This window comes from Clupea harengus, chromosome 6, assembly GCF_900700415.2.
Source record: "Clupea harengus chromosome 6, Ch_v2.0.2, whole genome shotgun sequence".
Classification (NCBI taxonomy): Eukaryota; Metazoa; Chordata; class Actinopteri; order Clupeiformes; family Clupeidae; genus Clupea; species Clupea harengus.
In genome coordinates, this window is record NC_045157.1 from 5,843,391 (window position 1) to 5,859,383 (window position 15,993).

The 15,993-nt window shown below is 41.5% G+C and overlaps 1 protein-coding gene across 1 annotated transcript in view; it reads left to right on the forward strand.

Annotated features, from left to right (window-relative positions):
* Nucleotides 1–15,401, forward strand: part of trpc3 (transient receptor potential cation channel, subfamily C, member 3) — a 30,320-nt gene extending 14,919 nt beyond the window's left edge. The window contains exons 6-13 of the mRNA XM_031568845.2: nt 3,464–3,680; nt 6,440–6,673; nt 7,498–7,762; nt 8,763–8,958; nt 9,532–9,741; nt 11,077–11,160; nt 11,270–11,345; nt 11,686–15,401. Coding sequence (XP_031424705.1) covers nt 3,464–3,680; nt 6,440–6,673; nt 7,498–7,762; nt 8,763–8,958; nt 9,532–9,741; nt 11,077–11,160; nt 11,270–11,345; nt 11,686–11,828 — 1,425 coding nt within the window. The 3' untranslated portion in view covers nt 11,829–15,401. The remainder of the gene's footprint in view (nt 1–3,463; nt 3,681–6,439; nt 6,674–7,497; nt 7,763–8,762; nt 8,959–9,531; nt 9,742–11,076; nt 11,161–11,269; nt 11,346–11,685) is intronic.
* Nucleotides 15,402–15,993: the final 592 nt, after the last annotated feature.

The window sequence follows — 15,993 nt, forward strand, 5'->3', positions numbered from 1 at the left end:
ATGAATGCTTCTGTTATGTGTTATGTACACAGCTACATAAACAGATTTATGGGTCAAATTAACATTCAGCTGCTCTAAGCATAATGTGTAAAAGGTTGAAAGCTTTTCCTATTAAAAAAGATCACAGCCCACGCTGGCAGTGCGAGTGCCCATGTTAAACTGCTTGTGTATATGTGCGTGGGGGGGGGGGGGGGATTCAACAATCACAGCATGGCAGAGTGGGTGAGGATGTTTAAGTGAAACACCTTTGTGTGTGTGTGTCTTTGATTTTAGTAGAGGGTTGTTGCATACGAAAATAGAGATTCCATATGTGCATGTGTATCTGTGTTTGTTTTTGTATTTTTGTGTGAGTGTGTGTTAGTGATAAATAACCTAATACACCGATTTAAAGAAACTGGATAAGTGTGTATTCAGTATATACACCTGTAGTGTAATTGAGCTGTCTGAAGGCTGGCCAGCCAAGGGAGATTCCTCTGAGAAAACTGTTTAAGGTTGGACTGTTTCAGTGAGCATTTTCACTCTGTCATGCCACGCAGCTCTCTCTCTCTTTCTCATACACACACACACACACAACACACACACACACACACGCTCTCTCTCTTTCTCTCTCACTCACACACACTCTTTAAGAAAACTGTTTAAGGTTGGACTGTTTCAGTGAGCATTTTCAGTCTGTCATGCTACGCAGCTCTCTCTCTCTCTCACACACACACTCTTTCTCTCCCTCTCTCTCTCTCTCTCTCTCTCTCTCACACACACTGTTTCTCTCTCATTCTCTCTCTCCTTTCTTTATTTCTCTCTCCATCTACATCTCTTGTTGTCCAACATTCTTCTAGTAAAGCAAAAAAAAAACTTTCAATATACACATATTTAGGTGCCCATAATGGGATGCTCCTTACCGGTCTATTGCACGACACGAGTGCCCTTCCAGCAGATCTGCGTGGTACTGTATTCTCTTGTGTGCCTGCACTCCAGCAGGAGTGCACGTTTTTAATCACAGTGCATTTTTGAGAAGCCTGGCATTGGCTTTATTGATGAGCGTTGGCATGATGACGGGTCCTCCTCCCTATCTCTGCGCCAGGGGCTACCTGCCGTCAGAGTACTTACTGCATTGGCCACCATCAACTTGAAGTTAATAAGCAATTCCTTGAGAGCACGGTTCTTGGCAGTCTGAAGTAAAAGTTCAGGAGTGCTTGGCTCAAATACACAGTACCTAGAGCAGACCATCACTGTTTTACAAGAAAGGGCATGAGCCAGACAATGTTATGTATCATAAAGAAGCAACGTAATGGACTTTATGCTGTTCCACAACAGTAGTACTTCAATCAATTATGCTTGTGTACCTAATATCAGAAACTAGGAATTGGAATTTATTCTGTTCCACAACAGTTGTGCTTATCAATTATGTGTGTGTACCTAATATCAGAAACTAGGAATTTACGCAGAACAGAACAAAAGCAAACGCTAACAAATTGGAATATCAGATGAGCACAAAACAGGTCGAGCAGAATGATTCATCGTGTATTGTCAACAGAAAATAGATGGACTTGGGGTTATTATACCAGACTACAATACAGCACTATGACGAAAATGAGACAATAACAAATCTAGAGCTAATTAAAAGCTACAATGGATGTTTTTTTTATGTATGCACAGGTTTAGAAACTCTTTTCTTCACAGTATGGTGTTGCAAAGCTTTTAAGACATGGCAATTGTTTCTTGAATACAAAACAATCAGATGAGTGCTTAGTCATTATGCTGATGCAGAGTGCTCTGACTACATATTGAAGGCCTACTTCGCATAAACGAGCACAACAACCTGAAACGACACCTGAGGTTTGCCATACTATTTGTTGTGTAGTGTGACTTTAAGTAGGCCTATGTTGACTTTCTTTCTCAAGTCTTTCAAAGTTGTCTTACATACTTTCCAACTTCAATCTCTCAGACACATTTTCAAGGGGACAGCAGCAGAGCAAACACAGCTAAAGCCAAGGTCTTTCACTTCTTTCACTGAATAAGCCAGTGTCACTGATGTTTTATGTAATGAACAAACATACATTCTGAATTTAGGATTAGTGAGCAGCTAGGGAAAGAAGTGCATTCCTTATCTCTCTATTGCGCTCTGTGCTGTGATTGGGTGCAGCTTTCAGCCAATGGCCTTCCTTAGAGCTCAGTGGCGTGGAATGCTTACCCACGCAGTCATCACTACTGTCAAGTCTACTGTCACCAAGAAAGGCAGGCAGGTTTGGTTTAAGTCTTGTGTAAAACCAGGACATCCTTGATTAACCTTTCTCTATGGTGTATTCTTGAGTTCAGTATTGGGCTTCGAGACGTTTTTGAGATGAGTGAAACGATTAAACCTGGAACACAAGAGAACATTTGATGTAACTGAGACTGTTTAGAGTAGTGCAGGCCTATTTGTTATATTGAAGGTTATATGTTCGCAATCATGATGTGGCACACATTTTCAACAGAGACCCCATTTCAAGAGTTCCATTTCGAATGGAAACGATGCACATATTTTGCTTGAATGAGACAGCCAGCAGAGTGAGTTAGTGAGAGAGAGCGAGAGAGAGTGAGTGAGAGAGAGAGAGAGAGATGCACATATTCTGCTTGCATGAGACAGCCAGCAGAGTGAGTGAGAGAGAGAGAGAGAGAGTGAGAGAGAGAGAGAGAGAGATGCACATATTCTGCTTGAAAGAGACAGCCAGCAGAGTGTGTGAGAGAGAGAGAGTGAATGAGTGAGAGAGAGAGAACAGAGAGTGAGTGAGAGAGAGAGAACAGAGAGAGAGAGAGAGAGAGAGAGAGAGAGAGAGATGCACATATTTTGCTTGCATGAGACAGCCAGCAGGTCTCGCAAATTCAATTGTGACACAGATTCTTCAGACTTTTCTGATAAGGCCTGACCAAACCATTCAAAGCACCATATTTCTCATTACGCGTAATATTAGACACAGAACTCAGTGTTATCAGCCGTGACCCAGGCTGCCTCCATCCATGCAGCTCTTAGACAGACACCAGATACCGTCACACAAATATGCAGACAACCCCATCATATCTGCCCAGTCCATTCATTCACCACAAATCAACCCCAAATACAGTCTTACTTTTGTACTTATCATACACTAATACACACTTACACACACAGCATATTCTATACGTACATACAGTATATGACAGACAGACAGACATGTTTATGTCTTAAAGCTGTGAGACTATATATTCACTGTGCACATGTACATGGTTTCTTCCCTCCGCAGAGAGTGTGTGTGTGTGTATGTGTGTGTGTACTGGGTACTCACTTTTCCACTAGTAATGAATGACACCTTCATCCCCACAATGTGCTTCATTAACCTTGAGCTGGCCTCTCCTCTCCTTCTGCTCTGAAATCAAACAGACTCATTAAAAACCTGTTGTTATTTGTCTCCCCCCCCCCCCTACACACACACACACACACACACAGCTGGGAAAGGTGCTCCGCAGTCCCTTCATGAAGTTTGTGGCGCACGCCTGCTCCTTCGTCATCTTTCTGGGCCTGCTGGTGTTCAACGCCTCGGACCGCTTCGAGGGCATCACCACGATGCCCAACGTGACCGTCACCGACCACCCCCTGCAGATCTTCCGGGTCAAGACCACGCGCTTCTCCTGGACAGAGATTCTCATCATGGTGTGGGTGGCAGGTGAGGTTGCCATCCATTATCTAGCACTCATTAACACCTTCTTGCGCTCCTCATCGACAGCATCGTCAGGAACGAGGCAAACGAACGAGCCCAAATCAATCACGCTGAATTACCCAGTTGGATTATGGGAGGATGGGTGAGAGAGAGAGAGATAGAGAGAGGGGGAGAGAGAGAGTGATAGAGAGAGAGAGAGGGATAGAGAGAGGGAGAGGGAGAGAGAGAGGGAACACACATTCACACCATTTGGCCACAGAAGAAGTTTTCACCAGTTTTGTCCGATGCAAACAAAAACAGTTTGTCATTTTAATGACAGATAGATAGAATAGAATAGATAGAAAAGCCTTTATTGTCATTGTATTTATACAACGAAATTTTGAGTGCTTCTCCTGTTGGTGTGACGAGGGACAACATATAACACAACAACAACATATAACATAACAATACTACAACTATCCAAAAACAGCCCCCCAAAAAATATATACAGTATATACATTAAGAGTAGAACAAAGTGCGGTGGCATAGACCAAAGTACTTCAATAAATACATCAATTAATACAGCTTTGTTTATGCACATGTGTAAGGTGACTGAGATGGTATGTGACTTGTAGTCAATAAAGTGCTTAGTGTTTAGTGCATGTCGGTATTTAGAGTTCTGATGGCTGTCGGGTAAAAACTGTTCTTAAGACGCGTGGTCCTTGCTCTAAAGGATCTGTACCGTCTGCCTGAGGGCAGGAGAGTAAACAGGTGGTGGCCTGGGTGAGAGGAGTCTTTTAAGATGTTATTGGCCCTGCTAAGGTAGCGGGAGCGGGCAATGGATTCCAGGGAGGGCAGTGAGCAGCCAGTGATTTTTTGTGCTGTGTTGATGACCCTTTGGAGGGCTCTCTTGTCTGCTGCGGTGCAACCTGAGTACCACGCCGAGATGCAGTAGGTTAGTACACTTTCGATAGTGGTGCGGTAGAAGGCCACCATCAGTTTACACTCCAGGTTGTTTTTCCTGAGTACTCTCAGGAAGTGTAGTCGCTGCTGTGCCTTTTTTACTGTCTCTGAGGTGTTGACAGACCATGAGAGGTCATCTGATAAATTGGCTCCTAGGAATCTGAAGGTGTGGACCTTCTCCACACAGTCCCCGTTGATGTAGAGTGGGGCCGGAACTGCACTTTGCCTTCTGTAGTCCAGAATTAATTCTTTCGTTTTTGTGGTGTTCAGTGACAGATTGTTGTCTGAGCACCACACTGTCAGTTTCTGTACTTCATCCCTGTACGCTGATTCGTCATCTTCTGATATGAGCCCGATCACGGTGGTGTCATCAGCAAATTTAAGATGTAGGTGAAGTGAGTGTTAAAAGTACAGGATGCAATAGTACCTGATCTTTATTAGCAGCCCCTATTAGTTGGTAGGGTTCATTTATATAGATCACAATCTTTTAAACGTATCACCTTTACTAACACCTACAAATCAATTCAAATGTACAACGATAAAATACAGAGGAATTACTATGTTGCCACAATTGTAGAAAATAGTTAACCTGCCGATTCCTCTGTAGTTTGTAGTCTACATGATGACCATGATGACCTGAATTTCCCTCGGGATTAATAAAGTATCCATCTATCATCTAATTATCCGATCCAAGGAGGCATTGAGTCCCAGGAGAGTAATGATGTTGTTTTTAAAGGACGGTAAAAAACACATAAATGCCCACCTGATCCTCGCTAACAGACAGAGGAGCTCAGCCTACCTTTGCATTGGACATGAGGCCAAGTGTAGCCATCGACAGTGACAGAGAGCCAGATAATATGTAAAGGTCTTAAGGGAAGATTAAGCCCCCATCCATACATTGCATCATCCTAATCTAATGTGAAGAGGCTAGCCGATCCAGCAATCCTTTTTATCGGTGCTGCCAGGACAGGACAGCAGGGGCTTATTTCTGTGGAAAGAAGCACACTTAAAGTGAAACATTTTAATGATGTGTCATTGTGACTATTAAAGCGAGCTTTCACTTTATTTGAATAACCTGACACTTATTATCTGTATAAGTGCTATTTAGGCAGCAAAGCATCTAAAGTCATTCATGTTCATGCTCATCTAGTCATTGATGAACGCTAAGTTTTAATTAGCAGCACAACTCAAGGCTAAACATGAGATTAAAGTACTGTGTTGAAGAGCTTACAATGAAAGGTAAAGTCTGGAACATTCCCAGTGAAGAATCTCACAGCGTTTTGCCGAGGCTAAAACATCACTCTCTGACTCTCTGACTACTGCTTGACGTTGCTCAAGGATAATTTCCTGATAACGTTGGCCAGTCAAGCAAAACATCTCCATGAGTTTCTAGGAGGTAGATTGGTATGTACCCAATCCCTCCAATATTGATCCAACACATATTTTATAAAAGATTTTCAACCAATACCCAACGAGTGATCACAATTTATCACAAATACATGTTCACATAAAAACATAAGATGTCAGAGTGCAGCGGATATCTCATGATCTCGATTCAATGCAAGATTCGATGCACACACAGGAACCCATGACAAAGGTGCGAATGGATAAAGAGTCCGCTTGATCGTGACCGTATTGATCTGTCTGGGCTGTGATTCCCCGGAGTGATTGGGTAAAGTGTAAGTGTTTGAAATGGATAGAGGGGAAGACCAATCCCTTTTAGCAGTTCACTTTTTTTTCTTCCTGTGAATGTCGCACTGAGAGTGTGTGTGTGTGTGTGTGTGTGTGTGTGTGTGTGTGTGTTTATCTCTTACCTCTCGCAGGGATGATGTGGTCGGAGTGTAAGGAGCTCTGGACAGAAGGCCCCAGGGAGTACATCCTTCAGCTGTGGAATGTTCTAGATTTCGGCATGCTTTCAATTTTCATTGCGGCTTTTACCGCCCGGTTCTTCGCCTTCCTCCAGGCCATGAAAGCACAGGAGTATGTCGATGAGAACATCACAGCACCTGACCTTTCCATGGTGACCCTCCCACCTGACATACAATATTTCACCTATGGTAAGTCAAGAGAGAGAGAGAGAGAGAGAGAGAGGAGGGGTGGGGGGGGGGGGAGGGAGAGAGAGAGAGAGAGAGAGAGAGAGGGAGAAAAGCCCCATTCAGTGCATTGATTTTAAGAGGAGATAAAGACACGAAGATGGTGGATTCAGGATCAAATCGAACACCCAGTGTCAAGAAAAACATCTACATCATAGCTCCATGCACAGAATGTTTCTCCACATTACAAAACAGCTCAAAACCGCCTCTCTTACCTCAGTAAGAGAAACAAGCGCTACAAGACAAAGACTTATATCATCACCTTCAAGCAAACATGCTCATGCTTATGTGATGTCCAGTAATTCTGTGTTTATTGATGCAATGGTCAATGACTGGATAAATCACAAGTTAACACTTTGGGGGGAGCTGTGGCTCAAGCAGCAGCCCCGACCATGAACGGGCTTGAACGCCCACGGGGACTCGGGTTCGAATCCGACCCGCGGTCATTTCCCGATCCCACTCCCTACCTCCTCTCTCCTGCTCATATCCTGTCAAAACCTTCACTATCCTATCTGATTAAAGGCAAAAAGCCCAAAAATAAATCTTTAAAAAAAAAGTTAACACTTTGGGGTTGGCAATGCCGCCAGCATTCAGTATGTGTTTTTTTTATTTACAATATCTATCAGAGTTTGTGCTGAATCAAATTGATTTGTGAGATGTAATAATGTCAAGGCATGTCAAACTACCTGAAAAATGACTACCAGGTCTCAGTCTTCAATGGGTTAACACTGGGTTTGGTTATATTAAAACATGCTGTCTTTAAAGAGTATTTTTCTTTTTCCTTAAAGCCAGGGACAAATGGCTTCCCTCGGACCCTCAGCTCATCTCTGAGGGTCTCTACGCCATCGCCGTGGTGCTGAGTTTCACTCGCATCGCCTACATCCTCCCTGCCAACGAGAGCTTCGGACCACTCCAGATCTCACTGGGCCGCACAGTCAAGGACATCTTCAAGTTCATGGTCCTCTTCATCATGGTCTTCCTGGCGTTCATGATCGGCATGTTCATCCTCTACTCGTACTACTTGGGTGCCAAAGTAAACCCCGCCTTCACCACGTGAGTGACAGACCATGCCAGCCTCTTGTTTTGATTAACATCATACTGTGAAACCTTTCGGTCCCAAACATGTTTGGCCGATTAATGAATGAATGACTTTGTGTGAGTTCAGATCACATGCATTATGTATGAGGGATGTGATTGTAGTTTTACTTCAAAATATGACTTCCATATATATGTATATAGGAAATAGTAGAAGGTCGGTTTTTTTACATAGCACCTCTGTCTTGGGAAATGGAACTGCTCACTTGACATTAAAGGTCTACCACATAAATGCTGACTTTTTTGGAATGAGGAAGAGAGACAAACCGACACTACTTGTTGTGCTGCCGGTCACTCAGAACTGCTGCACTGGCCACAGTCAGTCACCGAAGAGGAACTGGGAGAATATCGTTAAGCGACTGAGTCTCGAGCAAACTAAGTAATTTCACAGTGTGCCAAACTCCTCTTTCATATTACCTGCTGCTCAAGCAGTCAGGAAAAGGATGGACTCACACTGTCCTGAAATGTTTTTCATCTTTTTTCATCTTGAGACAGTAAGAAAGAGAAGAAGAGAGAGGGGGGCTAAGAAAGAAACACAAAGGAAAACAAAAAGCAAGCAAACAAACATTAAGAAAATGAAACAGTCAAAACCCAATTGATGTAGGGTAATTTCTAGCCTCGAGTCTCAAGGATATGAATCCAGTCCCCCAGTCAGTCATAAATCTAATCCGCTGTTTGAATGGCTTCCTCAGATATTTATGTTGGATCTGATTAATAGCAGACTGTCAGACCTCCAGACACTGCCATCATGTGTGTGTGATGTACCCTCTTTAACATGCTGAGTTTGACTTCTGCTAGCCTGTCATTCATCAAAGACTTAACACTGGTGATCATCTCTCGCTCTCTCTCTCTTTCTCTTTCTCTTTCTCTCTTTCTCACACACACACTCTCTCTCTGTGTTCCTTTCTTTTCTCTCTCTCTCTCTCTCTCTCTCTCTCTCTCTCCTCTCTCACTCCAGGGTGGAGGAGAGTTTTAAGACCCTGTTCTGGTCTATTTTTGGCCTGTCAGAGGTGTCCTCTGTGGTGCTGAAATATGACCATAAGTTCATTGAGAACATCGGCTACGTGCTCTACGGGATTTACAACGTCACCATGGTGGTGGTACTACTGAACATGCTCATCGCCATGATCAACAGCTCCTATCAGGAGATAGAGGTCAGACACCAAGCCTTTACATTTGCCATACATAACATTCTGTCATTTAGCAGATGCTTTTATCCAAACGGGCTTGCCGTATTGTACAGGTATACAATTTGATCTATATGTCTAATCCTTGGGCGTTGAATCCATCACTTTGGTGTTAACACTTTGCTCCACCAGATGAGCTCCAAGAGACTATGTACATAAACAAATGAACAGAATTTAAGTGAGGATTTTCTGTGATGTGATTCTAAGTTATGATTTGTGTTTTCCCATGGTTGATATCTGATTGATACCAAGGTGATATCTCATTATGGGTAACCAAACTCAGCTAAGGAATGTCCTTGGAAAAGGAGACATTTCCAAACAGATTATCCTGAGTGTGAACGCTAATCCTCCGAATTAATCAAGTCATGTGGAAACAGTAGTGACATTGGATGTTTGCTGCAATAATAATCAATGTGTTTGGCAAAACAGTGTGGCTAGATGGCCGCCATTTTAGTAAGATGTGGGTGAGGGGGGTGTCATCTTAGCCCCCCCTGTTCGAAGCGAGAGCCTCGCTGAGTGTTTGTTCTGACTGCCCAACAGAACGATGCAGACGTGGAGTGGAAGTTTGCCCGCTCTAAGCTATGGCTGTCCTACTTTGACAACGGGAAGACTCTCCCTCCACCCTACAGCATCGTGCCCAGCCCCAAGTGCTTCTTCCAGGGCATCAGGCGCCTCATCGGCTGCCTGCGCTGCAAAAGGAGGAGCATGAAGAAGGACGTGGAGCTGGGGATGGACAGCTCCAAGTCCAGGGTATGAACATGGTGGATAGTGTGTGTGTGTGTGTGTGTGTGTGTGTGTGTGTGTGTGTGTGTGTGTGTGTGTGTGTGTGTGTGTGTGTGTGTGTGTGGTTGTGTGTGTGTGTGTGTGTGTGTGTGGTTGTGGTGTAGGCAGCACATGTAAGAAGCACATGTGACCTCCCCAACACCCCCCCTCCCCCCTTGAAAGTTCATTTCAGTTTTTTGTAGATGTTTTTTTTTTTGCCTGTGGATCTGTGGTACATGTCTGCACCCAGTAAGAAGCACATGTGACCTCCCCAACCCCACCTTGAAAGCTCATTTCAGTAGGTTTTTGTGGTTGGTTCGTTTGTTTTTTTCCCCCCTGTGGATCTGTGGTAGATGTCTGCTCCCAATAAGAAGCACTTGGAAGCCCATTTGAGTTTTTGTTTATTTGTTTGGTTTGTTTTTTCCCCCAGTGGATCTGTGGTATGTGTCTGTGCTCCTGTGGGGATGTACTGTTATTCTGTTGGAGTCGCAGGTAATGCATCTATTAGATCTGCTTCAGCTCTATCCCTTAAGGCCTTACACCATTCGGAGCTGAAGCCTAGTCCTGCATGATAATCTATTGCTACAATAAATGTAGCAGGTTGTATCCCCTGTGTTAAAAAAAAGCATTGGGGTTTGTCCCCAGGAAAACAATGCAATTGGTTTTAAGTGCTGTAGAAGAAAGGAAAAAAAAACACCAAAAAACTGGTGCAGCTCTATTAGTGCCCGAAGACAAAGTCAATATGGTTTATTTTGTGAGAGAGGTGAATGGTAACCCTTTGTGATGGTGGGCTCAGCAGATGTGGTTAGCATCGGTGAGAGGGATGATTCCTCTGTTTAAAGCAGTTCATTCACATGTCCTCACACATGAGGCTTAACAACATTACAATGATCCATCTCCTGTCCAGGCCTTATTCCGTCGTTTAACCAACGCATTATCCCCTAATTGCCTTATTTCAAGGGACTAATTGAATAGAAAGGGGGAGAGAAATGAAAAGCATTTTATCCTCAAAGACAACCTGAGCATGTAATGCTGCCATCATTTTTCTACTGGTGATTGATTTCTAATATCATGACTTGGGGTGTTATGCCTCATTTCACAAGCTCAGTATCAGGCATAGGTCAGGTGTGTGTGTGTGTGTGTGTGTGTGTGTGTGTGTGTGTGTGTGTGTGTGTGTGTGTGTGTGTGTGTGTGTGTGTGTGTGTGTGTGTGTGTGTTTGTTTATATTCCTCTTGGTTGTCGATGTAATTAGCACACTGACCAGAATGGTCACACATAGAATATTATCCACACATTACCAACTGGTGTTTTCTACATTCGCAGTTAAACCTCTTTACCCAATCAAACATCCGCATCGCAGAGTCACAGAGTTTCAACAGCATCCTTAACCAGCCCACACGCTATCAGGTAAGATAGCGGCAACATCGCAAATTTTTAAGATACCATGAAGACGAAGCTGTTCTAGTCTGTTTTCATTCATTTCACCACCTCTGTCATGTCATACTTGTTCCCACAGCAAATCATGAAACGGCTCATTAAGCGCTACGTTTTGAAAGCACAAGTCGATAAGGAGAATGACGAGGTCAACGAAGGTCAGTTCAATTTGTCATTTCAAGGTCACACGTGATGTTATGTTTTCTTATTTCTCATGGACTGATGTAATAAATGGCAGCTAAAGCCCTTAAATTGCATGTTTTGTCATGTATGTGTGGCTCTTGTGGTTTTAGGCAAAGACTGCATGCAGAACAGTTTTGCCATACAGTTAAAATCAGGTATCTGACGGTAAAATAGCATATGTGGTGTACATGTACTATGCAGTAAGCTATTAGGCCATAGCTTAATTCCTGCCTTACAAACTGAATAGTTTACTAGAGCAGTCTAGTGGAGTTCAAGTCTTGAGAGTGAGTTATTTCCTGTTATTTTCCTGTCTAGGCGAACTGAAGGAGATCAAGCAGGACATCTCCAGCTTGCGCTACGAGCTGTTGGAGGATAAGTCCCAGGCCACAGAGGAGCTGTCCTTTCTCATTCAGAAACTCAGCGACAAACTCAGCCTGGGCCCCATACGCTGCGAGTGACAGGAGGGGCGGACCCGCCGGGTCAGCCGGCACCACTGACAGCGGCTCCGAGGAGCTCACTGCTGCCTCTCGGAGAAGAAAATCAAACATGGATGACGTGGACTCAGTGGACTCTCCGTGTCTACAAGGCAGGAAGCTGCCGGCGAACAATACTGTGGTGTCACTCTCAAAGGGAAATGTCCATTGTAACAATTGTTTTTTTTTTCTTTGTTATATGCAGTCATTTGGGTTTGGTGTGTCTCCTATGTCTGGTCCTTTTGTCTTTATTTGAGCTGTTTTACATTGTCATTCATATGTTGTCTTTGTGGATGTTATCAATGTAACTACACTGTATACAGATTTACAATTACAAAAATAAACAGGAAGTATATTTATTATATTATTCAGACAATATTTCTGATTATGGTGTCCTATAAGGGACACAGTGTAGTTTTGTCACAGTTGAAGGTATTTTAGCTTTCGTAACATGTCCAGGTAAAGGTATAAGCTATGGCAATAACACTCACTCTGTGAATCATACTCATGATATCCATGGTATGTCCCATGTGTTTTACCAAACCGAGAAAGATATTTTAAGAGACTGCTTTTGAAATAAATAAAGTGTAAGATACAAATTTGATTTAAAGTGTCTGAGGTGTAAATGCTGATCATAATGTATAGTACCAATAGCGTATGCAATGATATTGAAAGGCACTTACAGTTTTCTGTTATCATTTCTGGTTTCCTATATAACTCTGTTTATCTGTTATTTATTAAAACGTTTTTAAGAAAGTGACTGCTGGGAGGACCGAGTGTATGCGGTCTGAGCACAAGATGACCTGGGCTGCATGAATGTAGTGGTTCTATGTATAGCCATGTATATGTATGTATTGCGTACGACACCACCCTTTTCATATTTGTCTGTCTCTGTCTGTTTGGTTTATGATTAATTGTTTTCGTGTTCACATTTAAAGTCAGACTTTAGTTGGATGTTTATTTTCAGGTGTGGGAGTAATGGAGTTGTGGAGGACTCGTTCAGTCCCACGTAATGATCTTATTGAAGGAAGATAAAGCTTTCTTTTTACCCCAGTGGAAGTTTAAAAAGTTTAGAAAAAGCCAGTACTTTAGAGAGTCCTGTAAGATACTAATATTTCTGGGTAATACTGCTCACCATCATGTGTTATTTTAAGTACAAAGCCTGTGCAGGATCAATGTTTTCTTATGGTTGACTAGACCTCAATACATATTAGGGGACACTTAGAGCAAGAATGTGAATCTAAAATAGCATCTGATTGACTGTGATTTTATGTTGCAATGACATTTTGATTCATTTATATTGACCAAGTTAGTCAGGAATTGATATATCTTTTTATTCACATATGCCAAAAAAGAATATTTTATTAGACTGAATATAATGAAATATTGTGTGTGTGCAATTCCATATGTACTGGGAGACTGTGGCAGTAAGGTATGTGGTATGGATAAACAGCTCAGTGAGAGCAATCAAACAAAGATCACATAGGGATGTTTTGCTGATGTAATAGTTGATTCGCAAGTATAAATCAAATGTTGTCTGGACAAATTTGTTTTCTAAAGATTCACCATTTACACACACACACACACACATTTGACTAATATAAACTATGCATTTTCATATAGACTAGTTTATTGTATATACGTAACTATTGCTATCTTTATTCTTATTTCAGCCATTTTTAGCGCAGCTTCTGTACCTGCACTTTTGAGATATCGACACCACTCCAGCCCTGCCATGTCTGTCATGATATCATGTAATGCTCTTGTAAGAATGGTTGCAGTGACTCCTGTTGTTCTTTTATTATTGTCGTTTTTCATCCCTATTTTTTCCATTGAAATGAATGGTGGAACGTTCAACTATTGTGATGTCACTCGCTCTGCCAGCTGTACACTAGGTACCCCGATGGTAGCTGGCATAGCTGGCTATTTCAGTCGCGCCATTAAGCTTACATACTGTATCTGGCTGCGTATCAGAGATTTTCCCGAACCTTAAATGAAAGATTATAGAGCGCGAAGCGCTAATTTCAATTTCATCCACACCATTAAGGTTAAATGTCTAGCTGTTGTCAGAGATTTTCAGGTGTTTGGCATACCATGGTAATACATGTGGTGCACTATTGTGCTATAGTATTTGTGCTACAGTGGTTAGCACTGGGTTCCATTCCCAGCCAATACAGTATGCTTTTGTAACTCGCCATTACGTTTACATGTCCGGCTGGAGTTCAAAGATACTCCTCTTGCCCAGGACCATTCGTGTGTGAAGGGTTTGTTTGAAAAAGTCTTGAAGTTCTATTTGAACTTTGGGTGTGTTAAATCACCAAGTAGTCTAAGGTGTTTCCACCTTAAAATGTTTAAGATCCTAGTAGTAGAGTAGTCATCATAATTAATTTCAGTTAACTACAATGCTATTTCTAGAATCTCAAACCTTAAACGTAAACACACCTTACTTGTGATTAAATACACCAAGCATCGTCTCATATTGACTGCAATTATTCAAATAAAGACTCACCTTCACACACAGTCCTGGGAAAGAGTATTGTACTATTATTTGTAATGAAGCACCATGTCTTTGACAGGCTAAGCAATACAGTTCATAGGAAGACAGGCTGATATATTATGCTTTCCCTTCGAGAGAGGGAAATGTCACCGTCTATGACATCGGACCAGAGTTTAAAAGGATCTCTCTAAAATGTGTCAATATATTTTGTTCATTCTTTGTCTATCGCTCTTTCAGGTGTGGAAGTGTATTCTAAAAGTGCATTGATGTATTTATTATGGTTTAAAATCGAGATACAGGGCAAAATGTCTGTGGCCTTTAGACTAGGTCAGACTTTCAACATAGATTTCTCAAAATTGGGTTGATAGATTTTGTGAATTCTTTCTGTATGGGTCTTTTAGGTGTGGTAGGGTATTTTAAAACTGAAATGGTGTAAATAATAATAATACTAATATATATATATATATATATATATATAAAGGACATTCACACAAATAACTTCAAATAGAGTGAACTGAAGTCGATGGACACTGTAAACCTAAGAACAGCCAAGTCCAAAGAAACTGACTTTAAAAGAGAAGAAGAAAAGAAACTTTAAATCATTAAAAGTGACGGATAGCTTGACACCGGTAGTCTGAACTAGACTCTATATATACTATACACCCCAATAATAACAAACTTGTACGTTTTCCCATTTGATGAATCAGTGTCACATCTGCTGTCAAATAAGGTAAAAGTACTATTATTGTAGTCACATGGCCACACTCATCCCCAGTTCTAATGAAACCCTGTAGATCTGTAACAGAGGGTTTCATACGCCATGTTTTCTCTTCTTTTCAAATTGGTTGAATGGTTTAATTGAACGAGTTAACAATTTAACCATATTTCTTATATTAGAAACACATTATTGTCTAAACAGTCAAACTTTGCTTTTGACACGTACTTAATGTCAATTAAACACAAAACAGCCAAGTAGACTCATTCTCAACGACGTGGGTTTCTTTAGTCACTCAGTGTAGCTTGTTAGTCCAATAAAATATTCAGAATTTTCAAAAATGAAACAATTTGTCTGTACCTTCATTTACACTTATTGTACCGTTGTGACATTGACTTGGAGCATTTCAAAGTAATCTAGGTAGCCTACTTTTGGCATTCTTTAAACTTAAAGCATGGAGGATGGGTAGAATTTTCTAACACTTTAATCCTTTAACACATGAACGTATGATAAATGAGCAGATGATGCCCTTGATCTAAGTTAGTTATGAATCTTTATTGTACAAAATAAATGTAAACTGTCAACTACATTTGAATACAGTTTTATTAATCATAGCACCTACTGTGTGCTGTATTCCACATTATATTTAGTCTATAATCTGCCCTTTGCTGGGCAAGGGCTAGTAAGCTCTGCTGCAATCACACAAATCACACTTTGCATTTTCTGGCAGAAATGCATCTCTAGATAAAATTGCCATTATAATGGACTACATGACCATTAGATCGTGCAGTGACAATAACTGAAGTACATAGAAACCCCATTGCTTGTAAATATTTTAAACCATTTTAAATATAAAGATTCTTTGTGAAACTACTGAGTTTGATCTTAATGATTTTAATTTTACAAAGACAGATTACATAACCCAGATGTGGATTACT